The sequence below is a fragment of the Papio anubis genome, chromosome 7 (genome assembly GCF_008728515.1).
Source record: "Papio anubis isolate 15944 chromosome 7, Panubis1.0, whole genome shotgun sequence".
Taxonomy (NCBI): Eukaryota; Metazoa; Chordata; class Mammalia; order Primates; family Cercopithecidae; genus Papio; species Papio anubis.
The window spans coordinates 99,098,784-99,123,692 of record NC_044982.1 but is presented as its reverse complement, the minus strand read 5'-3'; the positions used below and the strand labels follow the sequence as shown (position 1 = coordinate 99,123,692).

At 45.0% G+C, this 24,909-nt stretch overlaps 1 protein-coding gene across 4 annotated transcripts in view; it reads right to left on the bottom strand.

The window, feature by feature from the left end:
- Positions 1-24,333, bottom strand: part of LOC103875502 (actin related protein 2/3 complex inhibitor) — a 33,017-nt gene extending 8,684 nt beyond the window's left edge. For 3 of the 4 annotated variants that reach the window (XM_009210922.3, XM_009210923.2, XM_009210921.2), the window contains exons 1-2: positions 2,862-3,104; positions 862-937 (exon numbers count right to left, since the gene is read on the bottom strand). In XM_009210922.3, the coding sequence (XP_009209186.1) occupies positions 862-937; positions 2,862-2,953 (168 nt within the window). In that variant the 5' untranslated portion in view covers positions 2,954-3,104. Of the gene's footprint in view, positions 1-861; positions 938-2,861; positions 3,105-23,724 lie in introns of those variants that run through there. The other variant, XM_009210924.4, reaches the window with a different exon arrangement.
- Positions 24,334-24,909: the final 576 nt, after the last annotated feature.

Sequence of the window (24,909 nt, the reverse complement as noted above, 5' to 3'; positions counted from 1 at the left end):
CCGTCACCAGGAATGGAACTCAGAGGAGGCAAGTTTTAAGAGGGGCTAGGAGAAGGCCCTGCCTGAGGGCAGCTGAGGCAAGTAAGCCCCATATCAGCATGGAGACACTGCTGGGCTCTCCTGGGCAGGCTGGTTAGGGGCTCTGAGGGGTGTTCCCACCTGCTGACTGTGTGCTAAGAAGGGGAGGGTGCAGCAAAATACCACCTGACATGAAAATAGTACTGAGTGTTCTCGTGGGGTATAGGAGGGACATGCAGGCTCCACGTAGCACCAGGACTCTGGCCCTACTGGAGGGAACATTTTTAGAGACCAAGGTCAGTTATAGAGACCAAGGAGATAAGGTGGTCAGCACATCTAGGTGGGGCTATTTGAAAGGGGAATGGAAAGTCAGAACTAGCACTCAGAAAAAAGACACAAGCTAGTAGTGGATGGTGAATGCCAGGTGTACCCACAGACACCTGAGATGGGGTGGTGATACGGGGCATGACCCCAGGAGGCTGAGAGGGCAAAGGCAGCCAGGACATCAACATGGGAACTGAAGCCCCAGACAGTGTCTGAGTTTACATTCAGGCAAGACTGGGGTTTACGGCCTGGTCCGCCTTCTCAGCCATGACCCAGGCTCTTCTGGCAAGAACACAGGCCCTCCCACCTGTCTGCTGCCCAACACAGCCTTAAACTATTCTGCTTCCAGCTGGTGGTCCCATTTGGCTACAAGTCTCCTGACCTACTTCCCACTTGCTTTCTAAGCCCATCAAGAATCCCCACTCATGGCACTGGAAGGACCCAGCACAAGGAGATGCCACAGTGGGTAACGACCGTGAAGTCTATGCCTTCTAGCTAGCACTGAGGAAGCATCCTCACCTTCCTGCCATGAGCGTCCAAGATGCTGTGCCGAGATATATCGATCAGTTCTCCCTCCAGCAGGACACCATTTCCCCTGGGGATGAATGGGAAAGAAAGGATAGTCGGTTCTGTCACTCCTCAGCAAATCTCACCTGTGTCTCCTATTCACCCAACCCTGAGCAGGCTGGGTATTGAGCAGTTCCCTTCCCTGTGCTTCCTACACAGGGGTCTCCAACCCTGCAAGGGTCCCAAAGGCTGGGGCATTGCCCAGATGCCAGGAGGAACCTTGTCAGGCTGTCCTAAGATCAAGTTACGGCCCCCTCCTACAAGGCCACTGGGAGTTACTGGAACCAGAGTCTCAGTCTTATCTACAAAATGGGGAGGAAAACAGCCGCCTCACTCTGCTCCTCTGATGATGACACAAGATCATGTGTGTGAAGGTGTTTTGTAAGCTATTAAGTGCTTACTAAATATAAAAGATTTTACTTTTTTATTGGGCCAAATGTGGGGGTAGGTATCTAAGCTGCAATAAGCTATTTTCCCTTTCCACCTGTTTTTAAACACTCTCATATTCCTGTTCTCATTCATATCCAGGTGGTCATTAATCCGAGGAAAAGGTTATTTCTGAGAGGTGAAGAACCCAAAACTCAGGAGTCTGGGACTAGCGCAAGATCACACAGTCCTTCACTGAGGGGAAGTGGACCCCTGGCTTCCTGCCTCTGGTTTTCATAAAAGCAGAACCTGGAGGCTTCCTTTTTTGCATCCACAGAAATGGAGAAGGGTGGGGACAGCTGAAGATGACAGTGGAAGAGGGATGGGAGTGGGAAGTGAAAACTCTACCTAACTTGTCTCTATCCAATCCATCCCCACCCTCCTGGGCAATTATTTTTCTAAATATTTAACTGACAAAGACTATATATTCAAGGTGCACAACGCGATGATTTAAGTACACACTATGTAATGATTACCACAAATTAATGAACACACCCACCAGACCCCATGCTGTACATTAGATCCCCAGAAATTGTTTATTCTGTAACTGAAAGTTTGTACCCTTGATCATTTCCCCACCCCCATCCCCACTCCCATCCACTATCCCCTGGCAATCACTGTTCACTGCTCTACTGTTTCTTTTCTTTTGACAGAGTCTCCCTCCGTTGCCCAGGCTGGAGTGCAGTGGCACAATCTTGGCTCACTGCAACCTCCACCTCCCGGGTTCAAGCGATTCTCATGCCTCAGCCTTCCAGATGGCTGGGATTACAGGTACCTGCCACCACGCCTCACTAATTTTTGTATTTTTAGTAGAGACAGGGTTTCACCATCAGGCTGGTCTCAAACTCCTAACCTCAAGTGATCCACTTGCCTTGGCCTCCCAAAGTGCTGGGATTACAGCGGTGAACCACAGCGCCCGGTCTGTTCTGCTGTTTCTATGGTTCCACCCCTTTATAGATTCCACATACGAGATCACACAGTATTTGTCTTTCTGTGTCTGGCTTATTTCACTTAGCACAATTCTTTAGTGCAATTGGAAATGGAATTGTCCGTTCCGCCTCATAACCCTGTGACGACAGGGCCTGGCCCTCCAAATCCTCCTCACCCAGGCAGGCCCTGCTCTGGACCAGCACGCCCGCTGTTCCCGCCACAGCACGGCCAGTGTCCCTTCTGGGGCAGCGCATGAGCCTGTGCAAAGCAGCGCGGCAAGCAGCTGGAGTTTATAGTTATGGGGGTGGGGTAAGGCCGGAGGTCGGCGTGAGGCGAAGCACAGCCTTCCGAGACCTGTCTGGGGGTCGGGACCCTCTCTCAAGGGCATGAGGACATGCGGGGAGCTTTAAGCCGATCTGTGTCATGGGGTCGCAGGGCGGGCGCGGTGGCAGGGGCGCCGGGAGGGGTGGACTGGAGGCGGAGAGGCGGCTTTGGCAACCCCAGTTTTTCTCCACCCGCATCCCATCCCCCGATCCTGGAGCGGGGTTCGAGCCGGGGCAGATGAGGCCGACCCGAGGCCGTGCGCCCAGGCCTACCCCTGGTGGGCGGAGGGGTCCCAGGCCCCTGGTAGCCGGACGCTCTGCACCGCCTTGTTCCGAAGCGCGCCGTCGTGGTAGATGCGGCTCATTCTCCCGACCGCCCAGGCACCCGCGCACAGACCCGGCGCACCGGGTTGGGGGCGCGGCGCGGGAAGCGTTGCAGGACGCGCTGGGGACCAGCGATTCCCAGCCGGCGGATCCGGGAATGGCGCGGCCCGGCCCTCCGGCGTTCCTCGGCGGGATTTAAAGGGACCGAGCTCCATTCCTGCCCGCCAGGCCGCGCGCGGCAGGGGTTGGGCTTCCGGGAGGACCCTGGCTGGGGGCTTAGCACAGTGGGGCAGAAAGGCCATGCCTTTCTCTTGTCTCTCTCTCTTCCTTATTCCTAGAGGAAGATTCCTGCCCCAGCACACGCAACAAGGGAAATTGAGGCCCCGAGATCCTATTAAAGAAGATCCTTTGTAGGATTAGCCCGTGAAGGATGGGTTTCTGGGAAGCAGGAATGGAGAACAGCCACTGGGGAGGATTGGGTGGTCAGCTTAGAAGCTGTCCGTTATGCCCTGCCGGCGGCCCTACAGTGGCTGAGTCAGGCATCCCAGGGATCTGTGACCAGGGAGCTGGGGCATGGGTGTCAGAACAGAGACGCCTAAGTTTGAATCCCAGCTGTGAGCTTGGGCAAGACCCTCAGCCTCTCTGAGCCCATGCTTCTTCCTCTGTAAAATGGGGTCGGTATCAGGAGGATTGTAAAGTTTAACGAGCTCACTCTTTTTACAATATAGCATTGCCCTCCCTCCTTCTTCCCGCACAGCTCCTGAACTCCTCCCTGGTCCCACAGTGCCCTTTGCCCAAGTATGTCATAGTCCATAGGTGCATTTTCCAAGCCTGGTACAGGAGATGCTTCTGACCCTGGGATTGCTGAAGAATCTTGTTCTTCTGTTTGGTTTCTTCGTGCCAGACCTCGGGGCAGGTGGGCCCATTCAGGGAGGCCAGGTGTAACCCCGGTGGGGGTGGGGCGGCATTTAAAGCGGGTGGTGGCCAGGCAGATGCCTAGGAGTCCAGCATGAGCTGTCAATGTTGGAAGAAGCAAGCACTTTTTCCCTTCCCTGCTACACACACACACACACACACACACACACACACACACACCCCATGACTCTCTTGGGTCCTAGGCACTTTTGTTTTCAAGGGACCCTTTCTCCATTAAAAATTTTTTAAAAATTATATCTTACCACTGGGTTGGCATAAAGATGAATATATGAATTTTATATATTTTATTTTATTTTTTTGAGACAGAGTCTTGGTATATTGCCCAGGCTACAGTGCGGTGGTGCAATCTTGGCTGACTGTAACCTTTGTCTCCCAGGTTCTAGTGATTCTCCTGCCTCAGCCTCCCGAGTAGCTGGGATTACAGGCACTCACCACCACACCCAACTAATTTTTGTATTTTTAGTAGAGATGGGGTTTCACCATGTTGGCCAGCCTGGTCTCAAACTCCTGACCTCATGTGATCTGCCTGCCTTGGCCTCCCAAAGTGCTAGGATTACAGGCCTGAGCCACTGCTCCCGGCCTGATGTATTTTCTTCAACCTAAACATATATGTATTTTTTTCTGCATACAATCATCCATTACTAAACATATTTTTAGGAAGAAAGAGCACCTGTAGTCCCAGCTACTCAGGAGACCAAAGTGGGAGGATCACTTGAGCCCAGAAGTTTGAGTCCAGCCTAGGGAACATAGCAAAACCCTGTCTATTAAAAAAAAAAAATTAATGAAATTAAATTTAAATTTCAAAAGAATAAAAACATTTTGTGGACCACTAAAAGTATGATGGGCCTAATGGATGAATCAGTTCCACTCCCATCTGGCCTACCTGGCTGCCTGGTACATGTCTGAGAAGAAAAAACATAGAAAAGCCCTACTGAAAAGCCCCTCTGGGCAGAACTGTCCCTTGGCCCTCTCTGCTCAAAACCCTCCAGCTGCTCCCAGCCAGCTGGCTGGCATGCCCTCCTCCTCTTTCCCCTTTCTGTGTCATGTTCCCCCTCACTGTGGCTCCAACTCTGAATAGCCATCTATGGTCGCCACTAACCACATGTGACTACTTAAATTTAGATTCTAATTGATTAAACCTAAATGAAATGTAAAACTCGATTCCTCACTTTCACTAGCCACATTTTGAAGTGCTCAATAGCAATGTGTGTTTAGCGACTACAAGACACAGAACATTTCTTCGTTGCAGAACATTCTATTGGACAGGGCTGCTCTACATCCTCTCAGGAAGAGTCATCTGCTTATTAGGCTCTGCAACTTCACCCCATCAGCACGATCTGCAAGCCAGGCACCAGCAAGACAGAGGAACCCAAAAGAACAAAAGGAAAATTTTGGAAAGGTTTTGACATTTATTTCCTAAAAAGCATCAATCATCACGGGAAAAAATACCCAGAATTTTGTTGGACTTTCTTACATGTATTTTGCAGTTTAATAATGTCTCTATATTAAATTATAAACTACAAGGTACCATGGAGACAGTATCAAGTCATCTTCGATTAACACCATTCAACATTTGATTCCTACACTAACTCCCCTTGCTTTGATTTCTTCATCATCATCAAACTTTCTAAAATGTCCAGTTTTTTGTTGTTTTTTGTTTTCTTGAGGCAGTCTCACTTTGTCACTCAGGCTAGAGTGCAGTGGTGCAATCTTGGTTTACTGCAACCTCTGCAATTCTCCCACCTCAGCCTCCCAAGTAGCTGGGATTACAAGCGTGCACCACCACGTGCAGCTAATTTTTTTTTTTTTTTGAGATGGAGTCTTGCTCTGTCACCAGGCTGGAATACAATGGCGCGATCTTGACTCACTGCAACCTCTGCCTTCTGGGTTCAAGCGATTCTCGTGCCTCAGCCTCTCGAGTAGCTGGGATTACAGGCATAAGCCACCATGCCCAGATAATTTTTGTATTTTTAGTAGAGACAAGGTTTCACCATGTTGGCCAAGATGGTCTCAATCTCCTGACCTCAGGTGATCCGCCCACCTCAGCCTCCCAAACTGCTGGGATTACAGGTGTGAACCAGGGCGCTCGGCCCTCTTTTTTTTTTTTTTTTTTTTTTTTAATTGTTAGCTTAAACAAATTTACAGCTACAGATGCCTAAGCTTTGGGCCTTTCAGTTCCATGAGCCCCTACTTAGGCCAGTGTTGGAAGGCTCTCATAACATGTTCACATGGCCATCCACTTTTGTAAAATTTTCATAGATGAAGCAATTTTGCTTCAAGCAGAGACTACTTTTTTTGCTCAGAATTCTCCTTTGCCTCATGTCAAGTGATGGTGGTATGAAATACGAGTGAGGGGAAGCTGACATGGAATACATTTAGTTTGGGTTTAGTGGAATACTTTTATGTGGTCTGTACTCTTTTCCACCTATAATTAAATTATTGCCAGCCATCCTGGTGTAGAAATATCCTACCTCCCTCTGTGCCAACTCATCTGGTACAGAGCACAAAGTGGATGACATGAAGTAGGGCCAGAGGTCACATCACAGTAGAAATGTGCCCTACAGTGCCTGGCACTGAGACTTTGTGGGTGCTGGAGAAGGAACAAAGTGTGAGTCATAAAGTGCCAGAAGCTGGTGTGTAGAAAATTCTTTGGACCAGGCACAGTGGCTCACACCTGTAATCCCAGCACTTTGGGAGGTCGAGGCAGGCGGATCACTTGAGGTTAGGAGTTCGAGACCATCCTGCCCAACATGGTGAAACCCTGTCTCTTACTAAAATACAAAAATTAGCCAGATGTCATGGTGCACGCCTGTAATCCCAGCTACTCAGGAGGCTGAGGCACAAGAATCACTTGAACCTGAGGAGACGGAGGTTGCAGTAAGCTGAGATCACACCATGCACTCCAGCCTGGGGGACAGAGCGAGTCTGTCTCAAAAAAAAAAAAAAGAAAAGAAAAGAAAATTTTTCCAGTTATCAGACAGATGAAATTATAAGCAGAAGATTCTCCTTAACTGTAGTCAAAATCAAAGTTCTCTCAGGAATGTCTTCCCTAAAGCTGTGCATGTAATTATAAACATACCAACCATTTTTCTCCCTGTCTTTTGATGGGCATCGGGCAAAATAGAATTTATCAGGATTCCTGTGTAGGGCACAAATGTCTAGCAGTAAAACAAACAGAAAATGCACTTGTGTATCGAGTTTTAGATTTTAGGCATCACATCAGATCTTAGCATATCTGACACATCTTGTCCTGACAAAGTCTGGTGGTTCCAGAAGAAATAGCATGCCAAATTGCCACCAAGACAGTGGAAAAAAAAAAAAAAAAAAAAAAAAAAGGCTGAAGAAATTGTATACACACCACAGAGCAAAAGAAAAACAAAGGAATCGCTCAAGAGAGAAAGCATAACATGATGCCAGAATGAAGACCAAACCTATCCATCACATCACATCAATAAATGCAAATGGAGTAACCCTACTTTGGAAAGAAAATCTATGATATGCCTTTAGATCAGACCTTTCTTTCTTTCTTTCTTTCTTTCTTTCTTTCTTTCTTTCTTTCTTTCTTTCTTTCTTTCTTTCTTTTCTTTTCTTTTCTTTTCTTTCTTTCTTTCTTTTTTTTTTTTTTTTTTGACAGAGTCTTGCTCTGTCGCCCAGGCTGGAGTGCAGTGGTGTGATCTCAGCTCACTGCAACCTCCACCTCCCAGGTTAAAGCTATTCTCCTGCCTCAGCCTCCCAAATAGCTAGGTTCAAGCAATTCTGCCTCAGCCTCCCAAGCAGCTAGGATTACAGGCGTGCATCACTGCACTCAGCTAATTTTTGTATTTTCAGTAGAGGCAGGGTTTCACCATGTTGGCCAGGCTGGTCTCAAACTCCTGACCTCAGGTAATCCACCTGCCTCAGCCTCTCAAAGTGCTGGGATTACAGGCATGAACCACTGCGCCTGGCCTAGATCAAACATCTCTTAATGCCACATCAGAGCCTCTTGGCCTCACATTCTTCCCAGGTCTTTGACCTATTCTGTCCTCACCTCTCTACAGTGATCAATTCTGCCTAGGGCCCCACTGATCTCATGTGGAAACAATCCCTCATGACGGCAATAGGTACACTGTTACTAGTGGTAAGTGGCTCATGATAACCCTTGACATGAAGTGGCATCAAAATTATTAAGGTTTTCATCTGTAGTTAATTGGGGGTGAGCTGTAGGTGGAGAGTGAAATTGGGCAGGTAAATGGGGTGTCTGTGGCATTTGATTGGTATGGAGCAATATCATTATAAGAAATGTTGAGTAGGCTAGCTTTTATTGGGCCAGGTGTGGTGACTCACGCCTGTAATCCCAGTGCTTTGGGCAGACAAGGAGGTAGGATCACTTGAGGCCAGGAATTGAAGACCAACCCAGGCAACATAGTACGATCCTGTCTCTACAAAATTTATTATTTATTTATTTATTTAACCATGCAACAAAAACCTTTGTTAACATTTTGAACACTTTTAGCTATTATTGAAACTGGTAATTTTGCAAAAAAAAAAATGTTTTATTTAGCTGGGTATGGTGAAATATGCCTGTAGTTCTAGCTACTCAGGAGACTGAGGTGGGAGACCATTTTAGCCCAGGAGTTTGAGGCTGCAGTAAGCTATGATTGCCCCATGGCACTCCAGTCTGGGCAACAGAGTGAGACTCTGTATCAAAACAATAAAGAAAAGAAATATGGGGTAGACCAGCTTTTATTAACAGCATTGAAATCTTACAAAAAAGAAAATGATAGTCTCAGGATAGCTAACAGCCAACTTCAGATATGTACAAGCCATGGGGAGGCTGGGTGTAGGGACAGGATACAATCATTTTAGAATTTTTTTTTTTTTTTTTTTTTTTTTGCAGGAGACCAGAGCTTAATTATTCATTACTCAAATCAGTCTCTAGAAAACTATTTTGGTATCTGTGAAAACTGAACATAGGCAAACCTTATGACCCGGCTGTTCCACTCCCAGGTATACAACCAATAGAAACATGTACATATGTACACCAAGAGATATAGACAAGGCCAGGCACAGAGGCTCATGCCTGTAATCCCAACACTCTGGGAGGCCGAGGGGGAAGAATCCTTTGAGCTCAGAAGTTTGAGACCAGCCTGGGGAACATAGTGAAATCTAGTCTCTACTAAAAATAAAAGAAATTGGCTGGGCCTGGTAGATTATCCCTGTAGTCCCAGCTACTTAGGAGGCTGGGACAGGAGGACCCCTTGAGCCCATGAAATGGAGGTTGCAGTGAGCTCTGGTTGCATCACTGCACTCCCATCTGGGTGACAGAGCAAGACCAAATCTCAAAAAAAAGGAGGAGGATCACTTGAGGTCAGGAGTTCGAGACCATCCTGGCCAACATGGTAAAACCCTGTCTCTACCAAAAATATAAAAAATTAGCCAGGCATGGTGGCACACACCTATAATCCCAGCTACTCCGGAGGCTGAGGCAGGAGAATCACTTGAACCTGGGAGGCAGAGGTTGCAGTGAGCTGAGATTACGCCATTGCACTCTAGCCTGGGCGGACAGAGCGAGACCCACCTCAAAAAAAAAAAAAAAGACATATATGAGAAAATGTATAGAGGCTGGGTGCAGTGGCTCACGCTTGTCATCCCAGCACTTTGGGAGGCTGAGACAGGAGGATCACGAGGTCAAGATATGGAGACTATCCCGGCCAACATGGTGAAAACCCATCTCTACTAAAAATACAAAAATTAGCTGGGCGTGGTGGCGCTTGCCTGTAGTCCCAGCTATTCAAGAGGCCGAGGCAGGAGAATCACTTGAACTTAGGAGACAGAGGTTGCAGTGAGCTGAGATTGTACCACTGCACTCCAGCATGGTGACAGAGCAAGTCTCTGTCTCAAAAATAAATAAATAAATAAATAAATAAATAAATAAATAAAATTTATAGCAACACTTTTCATAATAGTTCAAAACTGGAAACAATTCAAATGTCTAGAGAAGGTAGAATTTAGAAATAAATTGCGGTGTAGTCCTATGATGGAATATGATACAGCCATAAAAATGAATGACTGACTGCAACTCACAACAACGTGAGGACTGTCACAAATAGAATGTCGTACGAAAGAAGATAGTCACTAAATAATTAATAGAGCCGTTCAAAAGTTTATGCAATGTTCAAAAGTTAGGCAGGACTAAACTATATTGTTTGGAAATAAAAGCTTGGGTGGTTATATTCTAAAAGAAAAGCAAGGAAGTTATCTTTGTGGAAGGGGAAGTAGTGATTAAGAGAGCCCAGAGGGGCTGGGTGTAGTGCTGATCATGCCTGTAATCCTAGCACTCTGGGAGGCTGATGCAGGAGGCTTGTTTGAGCCCAAGTGTTCAGGACTAGTCTGGGCAACATAGCAAGACTTCATATCTACTAAAATTAAAAAACCTGTGGTTCCCAGCTACTTGGGGGACTAAGGTGGAGGATCAGTTGAGCCTGGGATGTAGAGGCTGCAGTGAGCCCTGATTATCCCACTGCACCTTAACCTGGATGAGAGAGCAAGACTTTCTCTCAAAAAAAAAAAGAGCCATGGGGAGCTTTGTGGCAGTTTTTAAGGAGACTGTCACTTCCTGAAGCTTCAGGGACAACTGCTAAAAATCGGACTTGGTATCTGATGACGACAGAGCTGTCAAAGAAGGCTGAGTGTGCAGCCTTGATAGGTCTGCCTCTCAGCATGATGTTCAATTTGTATTAAAAAACAAAAACAGGCTGGGCGCGGTGGCTAACATCTGTAATCCCAGCACTTTGGGAGGCCAAGGCGGGCGACTCGTCTGAGGTCAGGCGTTTGAGACTTCCTCTCTGCTGAGAACTGTCCTAGGTGCTGGAGATATAGAGGTGAACTGAACAGATCAGATCCAAATTGTCATGAGGCAGACATCTTGGTAGAGGAGAGGGGTAATGAACAAATAAAGCAACAAAGAAATGAGAGAGGTTCCGGCAGTAGTAGCTGCTATGAAGGAAACTCAACAAAGGGATGGGGAAGCGAGAGACTGGGTGCACTGGGGTGGTCAGGAGACACGTAGCCAGGGAAGACTTCTCTAGAAGGTGCCTTTTGAGTTGAGACACTGGGACCTGCAAGAACAGGGGACAAGAGAGAATGTAGAGTGCTGAGGGCACAAAGAAATAAGGCTGATGGAACTCAGTGACTCTTAGGGAGTCCAGCATAGATGAGGTCTGAGTGGTAGGCAAGGCTCAGAATTTGTATTTTATTCTAAGAACATGAACATGTTCTCAGTGCATAAAAAACTGGGGATATACATATACATACATACATATATATGTATGTATATGTATACGTATATATACGTATACATATGTGTGTGTGTATATATGTATATGTGTATGTATATATTCCTGAATGATCTCAGTTCACTACAACCTCCGCCTTCCGGGTTCAAGCTATTCTCCTGCCTCAGCCTCCCGAGTAGCTGGGATTACAGGCGTGTGCCACCACGCTGGCTAATTTTTTGTATCTTTCATGGAGATGGGGTTTCACCATGTTGGCCAGGCTGGTCTCGAACTCCTGACCTCGTGATCCATCCACCTCAGCCTCCCAAAGTGCTGGGATTACAGCCGTGAGCCACCACGCCCAGCCTGCTTCTTTATGTACATAATATTTCTGGAGGGAGAAACAAGAAACCGATTATGGTGGCTGCCTCTGAGGGACTGGGGCTCCAGGGCGGGAAGGAGACTTATGTTTCATAGTGTACTTTTTTATGCTGTTTGATATTTTTACCATGTACATGAATTACTTTTTCCATTAAAAACTACTTAATTTTTTAAACTGTGAAAACATCTTAATATTCAATCTCAGTTGTAATCAGATAAATGCAAATTCAAACATCAGGGAAATAAGATTTTTCAGGAAGGATTTAAAAACTCAAAAAGCGGCCAGGCGCGGTGGCTCAAGCCTGTAATCCCAGCACTTTGGGAGGCCGAGACGGGCGGATCACGAGGTCAGGAGATCGAGACCATCCTGGTTAATATGGTGAAACCCCGTCTCTACTAAAAAGTACAAAAAAAAAACTAGCCGGGCAAGGTGGCGGGCGCCTGTAGTCCTAGCTACTCGGGAGGCTGAGGCAGGAGAATGGCGTGAACCCGGGAGGCAGAGCTTGTAGTGAGCTGAGATCTGGCCACTGCACTCCAGCCTGGGCGATAGAGCGAAACTCCGTCTCAAAAAAAAAAAAAAAAAAACTCAAAAAGCTCATTGTTGATGAGGATATGAGAAAATGGACTCACGTGTTGTTTGTATATTTTGTCAGAATGAGTATTGGCAAACCTTTCCTGAGGATCACTTGACTATTTTGGTATCAAAGGCGTTAATTTTTTTAGTATATCCTTGCCTCAACTATTCCATGTCCATGAATTTCCCCAAAGAATAAGAAACAGATGCAAAGATTAAGCTACAAAGATATTCATTCCAGCAGGTTTATAATAGGGAAATTATAGAAACAATTTAAATTTTAACACTAGTGACTTATTTAAATAAACTATGGTATATCCATGTAATAGAATTGTATGACTATATTTTAAATGCTGTCAAAGTATGCTAATGGCATGCAAAAATATTATCAATTTACTGTTGGATGAAAAACACAGTTACAAAAGAGAATGTTCCATATTCCAATTTTAGCACACACACATATGAAGACTACAAAATGCCCAGGCATGGTGGCTCGCATCTGTAATCCCAATATTTTGGGAGGGCAAGGGTTCAAGACCAGCCTGGGCAACAGTAAGATCCCATCTCCACTTAAAAAAAAAAAAGACTGCAAAAATATTAGCAAGACCTAGTAAGTCATGGGTGATTTATGGTCTCTTTATTATCATACATTTTATAAATGACTTTTACTTTTTGAGCTTCAAGTGCATGCAATTAATAGACAGTAGGTTGGGTGTGGTGGCTCATTCCTGTAATCCTAACACTTTGGGAGGCCGAGGTGAGAGGATCACCTGAAGTCAGAAATTCGAGACTAGCCTGGCCAACATGGTGAAACCCCGTCTCTACTAAAACTACAAAAATTGGTCAGTCATAGTGGCAGGAACCTGTAATCTCAGCTACTAGCTACTTGCAAGGCTGAGGCAGAAGAATTGCTTGAACCTGGGAGACAGAGGTTGCAGTGAGCCAAGACTGGGCCACTGCACTCCAGCCTGGGTGACAGGGCAAGACTCCGTCTCAAAAAAAAAAAAAAAAAAGACTGTAATTCTTAATTAAGAACACGTTATAGGCTGGGTGCAGTGGTGAATGCCTGAAATCCCAGCACTCTGGGAGGTGAAGGTGGGAGGGGAGCCAAGTAGGTTAAGACTGTAGTGAGCAATGATCGTGCCATTGCACTCCAGCCTGGGCAATAGAGTAACACCCTGCCTAAAAATATATCTTAAATTAAAAAAAATTTTTAGAACTTAAAGTGTAATTTTTTAAAAATTGAAAAAAAAATTTTTTTAAAGAGCCCACTATCATTATTTGCCCCACACATGGTTGAGTATTTTTATAATAGTAATAAATAATAATAATACTTTTTATAATACACTCTCCACCACCCGACTACAACATTGCCAATAACTATTGCCAATAACTATCCATGGCTTGTTGCCTTTACCATCCCCATCCTCCCCCAACTAAAAGTAACCACCATCCTAATTTTGTGTTTATCAGTGCCCTCCTTTTTTTATTTTTATTTTTTCAATTGTGGTAAAAGATGCATAACAAAATTTACTATCTTTACTATCTTTAAGTGTACATTTATGTGGCATTGAATGCACTCATATTTTTATTTTTATTTTTTTTTAGACACAGTCTCATTCTGTCACCCAGGCTGGAGTGCAGTGGCATGATCACAGCTCACTATAATCCTGTACTCCCGGGCTCAAGCAATCCTCCTGCCTCAGCCTCCCATGTAGCTAGGACAATAGGTGTGTACCACCGTTCCTGGCTAATTTTTTAATTAATTAATTAACTTATTTATTTATTTTTGAGACAGAGTCTTGCTCTGTTGCCCAGGCTGGAGGGCAGTGGCATGATCTCAGCTCACTGCAACCTCCATCTCCCGGGTTCAAGTGATTCTCCTGCCTCAGCCTCCAGAGTAGCTGGGATTACAGGCGTCCGACACTACGCCCGGCTAATTTTTGTATTTTTAGTAGAGGCAGGGTTTCGCCAAGTTGGCTAGGCTGGTCTCGACTCCTGACCTCAGATCATCCACCTGCCTCGGGCTCCCAAAGTGCTGGGATTACAGGCATGAGCCTCTGAGCCCGGCCAATTTTTTTAATTTTTGAGAAAAATTTTTTAATTTTTAAAAATTTTTGAGCCTCATCCAGGCCAGAGTGCAGTGGCATGATCATGGCTCACTGCAGCATCCACTTCCCCTGGCTCAAGCAATCCTCCTGTCTCAGCCTCCTGAGTAGCTGGGACTACAGGCACATGTCACCACATTCAGCTAATTTTTTCTACTTTTTGTAGAGATGAGGATTCACTATGTTGCCCAGGCTGGTCTGGAACCCCTGGGCTCAAGCGATCCTCCCACCTCAGCCTCCCAGACTGGGGTGTAGTGGCACCATCTTAGCTCACTGAGTTCAAGTGGCACCATCTCAGCTCCACCTCCTGAGTTCAAGAGATTCTCCCACATCAGCTTCCCAAGTAGCTGGGACTACAGGTGCCCACAACCTTGCCTGGTTAGTTTTTGTGTTTTAGTAGAGATGGGGTTTCACCATGTCGGCCAGGCTTGTCTTGAACTTCTGACCTCAGGTGATCTGCCTGTCTCGGCCTCCCAAAGTGCTGGGATTTCAGGTGTGAGCCGCCGCACCCAACCAACATAATTTCATATAGCAAATGTTACAAATGGATTCTGAAGACCCTTACTCTTCCCAAATCAACATAACCTGACTACAACAGGATGTGGATGACTTGACTGAGGGACAGAATGTGGGAAATGATTCCTTCTCCCTGATCCCTGATATTTGGTACAAGTATGACAGTTTGCAAGGTAATATTAACAGGATACCTCCCTAACGCTAGCCCTCAAAGCAGAAATATCAAGGTAGAGTTTCTCCAAGATTGTTCCCATTTAGCAATGCCTGTTTCTTTATGAACATTGAGGAATTGTTCATTTAGATCAATATTTGCAGTGGAAGCTTTAAGAGAACCCCCTGATTCTGACATTCTAATCCTCAGTGATAAGACAAATAAAGATTTAAATACCATTAAAATGTGACCAGATGTCCAAGCAGACAGACCAGATGTCTGATCAGGCAGAATGATATCTAGTAATAAGAGCAGAGGAGCCAGGAGAAGGTCCCTGAATCAATGCCCACAGAAATTACACTGGCCACATTGCTCTGTCAAAGGGTTTCCTGTACAGTCAGCCTTAAAACGTTTCCAACTTTGACTATGAAGAGCATTATTTTCTAAAACTCTGTCTTGCAGATAACCTCAGGTATAAAGAACAAAATGTAATACCAGCAGACAGGAGTCTCAGGCACCTCTGAAACCACAGCTATCCACTGACAGACCTGCGCCCAGTGTGAAGGCCTCTAGTCAAAGGGAAAAGAAGGTTAATTCGTCCCTGGAAACACGGAAGTTTTTCAGGTGCTCTGGTCCAATCAGCCACACTGGGTGGAGCACCAGTAGAGACCCACTGAAAGAGGGCACTTGGCCGGGTGCAGTGGCTCACGCCTATAATCCCAGCGCTTTGGGAGGCTGAGGCGGGCGGATCATTAAGGTCAGGAGTTCGAGACCAGCCTGGCCAACATGGTGAAGCACTGTCTCTACTAAAAATACAAAAGTTACCCATGTGTGGTGGTGCACACCTGTAATCCCAGCTACTCGGGAAGCTGAGGCAGGACAATTGCTTTAACCCAGGAGACAGAGGTTGCAGTGAGCCGAGATTGTGCCACTGTACTCCAACCTGGGTGACACAGTGAGACTCCATCTCAAAAAAAAAAAAAGAAGGAAAACTCAGTCTGGCATAATGGGAATACCTTAGGGGAAGTTACCATCACTGACTGTGATTACCATGGAGGTTCTTGCTGGACAGAGAGAGACCTGCCTGGGAGGCCCAGCATCATTATGTCCTAAGCCCTGACAATTGATTGTCACTCCAGGGGCTCCAATCATTCTAGAATAGATACACCTAGAAAAACAAGTGCAGCAGGAAAATTCAAGGTCAGATTGACAGACAGGTTCACAAAGGGGAACTTGCCCTGTTGGTTATTGGATTATCTCATAAAACTAAAAAAATGTTAACCATGGTACTACATGTACAGATCAGTGGACCAGAATAAAAAGCCAGGAGGCTGCTCTATGTAGTGGCCATTCTTTTATTCCTTTACTTTCCTAATAAACTTGCTTTTACTTAAAAATTAAAAAAAATAAAAAACCAAGAAATATTTGCAAGTAGAGTATCCATATCTTGGCTGGGCGTGGTGGCTCGTACCTGTAATCCCAGCACTTTGGGAGGCCAAGGTGAGTGGATCACCTGAGGTCGGGAGTTCGAGACCAGTCTGACCAACATGGAGAAACCCCATCTCTACTAGAAATACAAAATTAGCCAGGCATGGTGGCACAGGCCTGTAATCCCAGTTACTCAGGAGGCTGAGGCAGGAGAATCGCTTGAACTGGGAGGCAGAGGTTGTGGTGAGCCAAGGTTGCGCCATTTCACTCCAACCTGGGCAACAAGAGCAAAACTCTGTCTCAAAAAAAAAAAAAAAAAAGAGTATCCATAGCTTTTTTTTTAAGGATATTACAAAGATGGCATTTCAAATAAACTTTCAGGGTTGTATTTAGTTCTGAATATAATGATAAATTGGGAAATATGAGAAGCTGTTATTGATTAATAAGAGAAAGATCAATGCAATGATACAAAAATGGCTTTGCAGTTACCCACAGGCACTTCGTGGAGTGTCTGAGTCAGGGTCATGGGGTCCCTGAAATCCTTGTGCCCTCTGACCCTGCATCCTGTCTGCCAGCATCTTCCTTATACATGATGATTTTGTTTCAGAGCTTCATACTCTTTCCTGCATGTGCGGGAACACTCTAGTTCATCAGACAAGTTTGTGTATGTATATCAGTCTTCAAGTTTGAATGTGGAGAAATTGAAACCCTTGTTCACTGTTGGTGGGAATGTAAAATGGTACAGCTACTATAGAAAACAGTATGGCAGTTTCTCAGAAATTAAAAATAGAACCACCATATGTCCAGCAATTCTACTTTTGGGTATATATCCAAAAGAACTGAAAGTAGGGGCTCGAAGAGGTATTTGTCTATGCATGTTCATAGTGGGCATTATTTGCAATAGCCAAGACGTAGAAGCAACCCAAATATCCATTGACAGTCGAAAGAATAAACAAAAGGTGATATACACAATAGAATGGAATATCATTCAGCTTTACGAAGGAAATTCTGACACATGTTACAACATGGATGAACCTAGAGGACATTATGCAAAGTGAGAAATGAGCCAGTTGCAAAAGGATAAATACTCTATGATTCCACTTACATAAGGTACTTAGGGTAGTCAAATTTATAGAAACGGAGAGCAGGATAGTGGTTGCCAGGGCAGAGGGAAGAGGAAGGGAGGATGTTGTTTAACAGGCACAGGGTTTCCATTTTGCAAAATGAAATGAGTTCCATGGAAGGATGGTGGTGATGGTTGTACAACAATGTGAATGGGCCAGGCATGGTGCTCATGCCTGTAATCTCAATGCTTTGGGAGGCCAAGGCGGGTGGATCACTTGAGGCCAGGAGTTCGAGACCAGCCTGGCCAACATGGTGAAATTCTGTCTCTACTAAAAATACAAAAATTAACTGGGCATGGTGCGTGAGAATATAATCCCAGCTACTTGGGAAGCTGAGACATAAGAATTGCTTGAACCCGGGAGGCGGAGTTTGCCATGATCCGAGATCATGCCACTGCACCCCAGCCGGGGTGACAGAGCAGGACTCCGTCTCAAAAAAAAAAAAAAAACCAAAAAAAGAAAAGAAAAGAAAAGAAATAATGTTTTAGGTTGGGCGTGGTGGATCATGCTTACAATCCTAACAGTTTGGGAGGCCAAGGCAGGAGGATCATTTGAGCCTACGAGTTTGAGACTAGCCTGGGCAACATAGCAAGACCTCATCTCTTAAAAAAAAAAAAAAAAGTTTTACAACTTAATACAGTTGACCCTTGAACAATGCGGGGAGTTGGGGCAGTGACACCCCCCTTCCCCAATGCAGTAAAATATCTGTGTATAACTCTTCACTCTCCAAATACTTAACTACTTTTCTTTCCTTCCTTCCTTCCTTCCTTCCTTCCTTCCTTCCTTCCTTCCTTCCTTCCTTTCTTTCTTTTTCTTTCTTTTTATTGGAACAGCAGAAATCACTTTACTACTAATAGCCTACTGTTGACTGGAAGCCTTACCAATGGCATAAACATTTTACTAACATATTTTATATGTTATATGTATTATATGATGTATTTTTACAATAATGTAAGCTAGAGAAAAGAAAATGTTTTAGGAAAATTGTAATGCAGAGAAAATATATTTACTATTTATTAAGTAAAGTTCTTCATCCTTGTCATCTTCACATTGATTAGGCGGAGGAGGAGGAAGAGGAGGGTTGGTCTTGGTGTCTCAGGGGTGGCAGAGGTGGAAGAGGTGGAAGGGGAGGCAGGACAGGCAGGCATACTCAGTGCAACTTGCAGAAATACATCAGAATTTCGGTCTGACTTTTTTGCTTTTTGATTTCTCTAAAAAATGTTCCTGTATGGTCCCAATCCTTCTTCCACCATTTGCTTTAGTTTTAGTGCCTGTACCATAGAAGGGTCCATGTCATAAAAGAAGTCAAGGCAGTCTTAAATAATCGAAACCCTTCTGCCAGATTGTCTAATGTCAATTTGTGTTCTGGCATTGCTGCTTCAATGTCGTCTTCCTCATGGTCTGGGAGCACTCATCTCCATCAAAACGTCTTGAATCAGTAGCTTATGCTTTTAGCTTTTTCTTGCTCCTAAGTGTTGGTGGTCTTCCACAGCACTACCCTACCTTCTGAGCTCAAGTGCCCACCCTGCTACTCCTGACTGCAGGCAGAGGCCTCTGCTGTCCTGTTTTGGTACAAGCAGGGCAGGAAAGCAGGGAGCCAGACCCTTATTCCTACTGTGATGCCTGAATTAACCAACTTCATGGTGCCCCAGAACTTCCTTCTGTTCCCTGTACCTACCATCTCCGAGCTCAGAGCCCACAGCCTTGTTTTAACTTTCATGTCATCGGCATTTTTTTCAGAGTCCAAGCTAGTGGTCTTGTAGAAGGACCCTATCTTTTTGATCCTCAACAATGGCTTGAGGCCAGAAGTTCAAGATCACCCTTGGCAGCATAGCTAGAATAGCTAGACCCTGCCTCTACAAAACATTTAAAAAATTAGCCGGGGCTAGGTGCAATGGCTCACGCCTGTAATCCCAGCACTATGGGAGGCAGAGGTGGGAGGGTCACTTGAGGCCAGGAGTTTGAGACCAGCCTGGCCAACATGGTGAAACTCCGTCTCTACTAAAAATACAAAAAATAGCCAGGCATGGTGGTGGGTGTCTGTAGTCCCAGCTACTCAGGAGGCTTAGACATGAGAATTGCTTGAACCCGGGAGTTCAAGGCTACAGTGAGCTGGGATTGTGCCACCACACTCCAGCCTGAGCAACACAGAGAGACATACATGTCTCTAAAATAAAATAAAAAAAAAAATCATTAAATTAAATAATTTACTTTTTACAAAAGATTAAATAAATTAAAAATTTAAAAACATAATTTTAATAACTGTGTAAAAATCCATTTTATGCATGTGTAGTAACTTGTTAAATCACTCTCCTATGACAACATATTTGTTTCCACACTTTCATTTTTCTAAATGTAGCAGGGTCTTAAAATGCAGCTCAACTATATCTGGGATGTAAAGAAAAAAAAATGTAGTTCTTTTATTTTTTCTGGTCTTCCCAAGTTCTCTTCTCTGGTTAGTGTGGGGGGAAAAAAGTTACCTTGAAAAGTTAGTCCTATCCAATAATCCTTATACACAGGTCTCAGTTTCTCTAAGAAAAGCAGCCCATCTTCCGCTCCTGTCCCAAGTGATGGCTGGGGAGTATTAGGGGCAGGACTGTGGCTGCTGAGATCCCAGGGGCAGGAGTGGGAGGGAGGCCGAGGGATCTCTGGCCGTGGGTTTGCTCAGGCCTCTTCTGAACCCAGGGTGATCCCCTCTGGCAACTTCACAGCCCACCCTAGCGACATCAGGATCCCATTCACCCCACGGGGGCTGTACAGAAGTTCAGGAAGGCTGAAGCTCAGCTCCTTGCTCTGCCTACTCAAACTGTGCCTTAATTTGATGAGACTGTGCCTCGGAGAGCTACAGGGCTTCCTCTGAAGCAACCTCCTTCAGGGGCTCCAAGCAGAAGAGAGGCAAAGCCCCCCTCACCATGGGTATCATTGAGTTACTGACTTCTCTAACTCTGGTCGCACTTCTGCCTGAATCCCTCTCCTCCTTTGCTCCCTTTTTATTGTTGTTGTTGTTGAGACGGAGTCTTGCCTTGTCATCCAGGCTGGAGTACAGTGGTGCAATCTCAGCTCACTGCAACCTCTGCCTCTCAGGTTCAAGCTATTCTCGTGCCTCAACCTCTGAAGTAGCTGGGATTACAGACGTGCACCACTATGCCCAGCTAATTTTTGTATTTTTAATAGAGATGGGATTTCACCATGTTGGCCAGGCTGGGCTCGAACTCCTAACCTCAAGTGATCCGCCTGTCTCGCGCTCCCAAAGTGCTGGGAGTGAGCCACCGCACCCGACCCTTCACTGCTTTCTTCTTCCCACTTTCCCCATGGCCTCAAACAGGCAGCCTTCCACCTTGCTCTGCCACACACATCCATCCAGCGAGGCGGCAAGCCTTGAGGCCCACAGTCTAGGCTGAAAGGGCTCTCTTTTCCACTTAGGGGACAACTCTACAGGCTAAGTCCTCTGGGCTTGGTTGTTGAAATGCTAAAGGATGTCTGTGTATAGGATCGAAAGAAAATAATTTAGAAGATCTCTTAAGACAAACACCTATTTTGCAAGGCTAATGTCTTGCTGCATAATCTATTTTGAATGTCAGAACTAGATATTAATTTCTTCTCTCCTCATACTTTTTATAATTTTGCATTTCACCACAACTAGCACCATCAGTTGTAAGATGCACTGTTATTTTAGGTACTCCTAAGAAAGAAAAACAAACTGCCAATTAAATTGTGAACAATGCATTCTTATTTAGAATTTTGGTTTACACTCATTCAAAAAGCTCTTTTTAGACTTATTTAGACATATATTTTTATATATCATCTTGTGCACATGTAAAAAGGAAAATCTAAGTGAAATAGTTGGAAGGTATTTCTATACCTTCTTTACAGAAGAGACTGATGTAGACATTAATTCTTCTGAACCCCTTTTTATATCAAAGTCAATAATGACCTGGTCTCTATACAGCATTGATGCCTGTACATTGAGAGAGTTGTTGATATAGGATTTCTTCATCCAGTGCTCCACCACTGCCTCTGGGATTGCCTTCCCAAATGTCGACACTCATTCAGCAAGTTTTTTTGTTTTTCGTTTTTTTGAGAGTCTTGCTCTGTCGTCCAGGCTGGAGTGCAGTGTGGGCCGATCTCGGCTCATACGACCTCTTATCCCCGGTTCAGCTGGTTGTCTGACTCGGCCTCCCCGAGTGCCTTGGGTTGCGGGTTGCTTGCCACCATGCCCGGCTGGGTTTGTTTTGTTTTTGGTGAGGACGGGGTTTCACCATGTTGGCCAGGCTGGTCTTGAACTCCCAGCTCAAGTGATCCACCGCCTGCGGCCTCCCGGGTGGATTAGGCGTGAGCCACCACGCCCGTCCTCATTCTGCAGGTTTTTATGCTGCACCTCCTGTCCTTTTTTTCTTCTTTTAATCTTATAGAAGGTGTCAATAGAAGGTTTTTAGGCCAAGTTTTCATATATGCAGACAATGACAACTGTATCGTAACTACTGCCTGGCCAACAGCTATTGTCAGCAAACATTGATTATAGGGACACATATGAATTTCAAAGAAATAATGAATTCTAGTAAACCTTAATACTATTCCTTCTCCCACCTCTTCTCCTTCCTCTAGGAAGGCTGGATGCTTCAAACCACACGGAGAGAAGGTCATGTACTTGGAAAGGCTCTTTGATACTTTCTAAGATATTAATCCTATTACACAAGTACTGCTGAAAAGGAAATCTTTGAATATAAAACTTTGACTACAACTCTGCTATTTCTTCAGATAGAGTCCCAGAAGAGAGAGTTTAGATATTTAAAAATAAGGCTTTTTTTTTTTTTTTTTTTTTTTTGAGACAGGGTCTGTCTCTGTTGCCTTGAACTCAGGGTGTGGTGGTGAGCTGATCTCAGCTCACTGCAGCCTTTGCCTCCCAGGCTCAAACAATCCTCCTACGCTCAAGCAATCCTTCCACCTCAGCCTCCCAAGTACCTGGACTACAGGCATACGCCACCACATCTAGCTAATTTTTGTATTTTTTTTTTGGTAGAGATGGGGTTTTGCCATGTTGACCAAGCTAATCTCAAACTCCTGAGCTCAAGCAATCTATCTGCCTCTGCCTCCCGAAGTGCTGGGATTACAGGCATGAGCCATTGCACCCGGCCTATTCTTTTCATGAATACAAATCACAGTTTTTGGATCAGACGTGAGGTAGGCACATAGATACACACACACACACACACACACACAGTGGCAACACTGGAAAACAGAGTGCTCTCAGTAGACCATAAATGATCAGGGACCCCTGAAAGGCAGAAAGAGAATGAGGCTAGACTACAGGAGGAAACCACAGCCTAAACCACATGCAAGAAAAGATTGCTGTACAAGTCAAGAGCATCTTAGGGGCTCTAAGCTTGGAGATGGTAGATATGGGGAAAAGAAGGAAGCTCTGGGGCACCATGAAGGTGGTTAATTCAGGCTTCACAGTGGAAACAAAGGTCTGACTCTCTGCTTTCCTCCCCTTTTTGTACCAAACAGAGGACAGCAGAGGCCTCTGCCTGCAGTTAGGAGTAGCAGGGTGGGCACTTCAGCTCAAAAAGTAGGGCAGTGCTCTGGAAGACCACCAACACTTAGGAGCAAAAAAAGGATAAAAACCATAAGCTACTGGCTCAACCCACCCAGCATAGTATCCCGTTCCTCTACCACAATAATTGGATTCAGGATGTAGCAAACAGTTAGTGTCACACACTGGTCACATTAGTTAGTAATGTTTAGCAAATAATAAGGAATCTGACTAATAGTGATGCAAGCAAAAAAGACATTTAATGAAATCACATCATGAGATGTCTAGAGATAGGTGGTTTCAGGTTTAGTGTCTCTGACTCAAGGAAGCTATACAGAAAACAGATTTTCTACCTTTCCACTTCATCATCCTTAGTATACAGCTGCCTTATGGTCGCATGATGTATGCTGCACTTCAGATTTAACATTGAGAGGTGAAGCCAGCTGGACTTCCTGGGCCCAGTGGGGACTTGGAGAACTTTTATGTCTTACAAAAGGATTATAAAATGCGCCAATCAGCACTCTGTAGCTAGCTAGAGGTTTGTAAAATGCACCAATCAGTGCTCTGTAAAAATGCACCAATCAGCACTCTGTAAAATAGACCAATTAGCATTCTGTAAAATGGACCAATCAGCAGGACATGGGCGGGGACAAATAAGGGAATAAAGGCTAGCCACCGCCTGCCAGTACTGGCAACCTGCTGGGGTTCCCTTCCACTGTGGAACTTTTGTTCTTTTGCTGTTCACAACACATCTTGGTTGCTGGTTAGTGTTTGGGTCTGTGCCAACTTTAAGAGCTGTAACACTTACTGCAAAGGTCCGTGGCTACATTCCTCAAGTCAGCGAGACCACGAACCCACCGGAAGGAACCAACTCCGGACACAACATCTATGTCAAAGGAAAGAAGAAGAGAAAGACGCAGTGTCACTGAGTTTTCATTCAAAAAAGTGTCACTTTTATGATAAAGTGAAAGTTTCCCCAGCAATTCGTAAGTAGGCTTCCACTTATATCTCATTGGCCAGAACTTTGTCACACATCAGCCCTGCTGCAAGAGAGGCTGGAAAAAAACAAAATTAGAATTACAACAATTGGTTTAGAACCGTCATGATTTGTTACCTGAGCTGGCTGAACATGCAATTGCGCAAACTCAATTAACTTTCTGCTGGTCAGGAAGCAAGAAGTGAGAAATACCTATTACTAGGCCATTGTCAAGGTCTTCTGTGAAAGCTAACAAGGATGCTCAAATATAAAAAGACAGTCGCACATCCAGGAATCAAAAAATATTTGAGGAAAAACACAACCTTAAAACAGAGATACCAAACTCAGGAAACAGAGAAATCAAGGAGACTTCAAATTAATTATATACACTACGATGCAGTATATATAGATAGATGACGAGGCTCCGTGGCTCACACCTGTAATCCCAGCCAAGTCGGAGGATTGCTTGAGCTCAGGAGTTTAAGACCAACCTGAGCAACATAACGAGACCTTGTCTCTACTGGGAAAAAAAAAAATTACCAAGTGTGATGTCACGTGCCGGTGGACCCAGCTACTCAGGAGGCTGAGGTGGGAAGATTGCTTGAGCACAGGAGACCAAGGCTGCAGTGAGCTACGATCACGCCACTGTACTCTAGCCTGGGTGACAGAGTGAGACCTTCTCACCCCCGCAAAAAAACCCATGGAGGTTCCTCAAAAATTTAAAAATAGAGCTACCATATAATCCAGCAATCCTACTACTAACTCTATATCCCAAAGAAATGAAATCAGTATGTTAAACAGTTTTCAGCACTCCAGTGTTTCCTGTAGCACTATTTATAATAGCCAAGATAGGTCATCAACTTAACTGTCAATGGATGAATGATTAAATAAAAAGGTAGTATAGGCAGGGCGTGGTGGCTCACGCCTGTAATCCCAACACTTTGGGAGGCCGAGGTGGGCAGATCACCAGGTCAGGAGATTAAGACTATCCTGGCTAACATGGTGAAACCCCGTCTC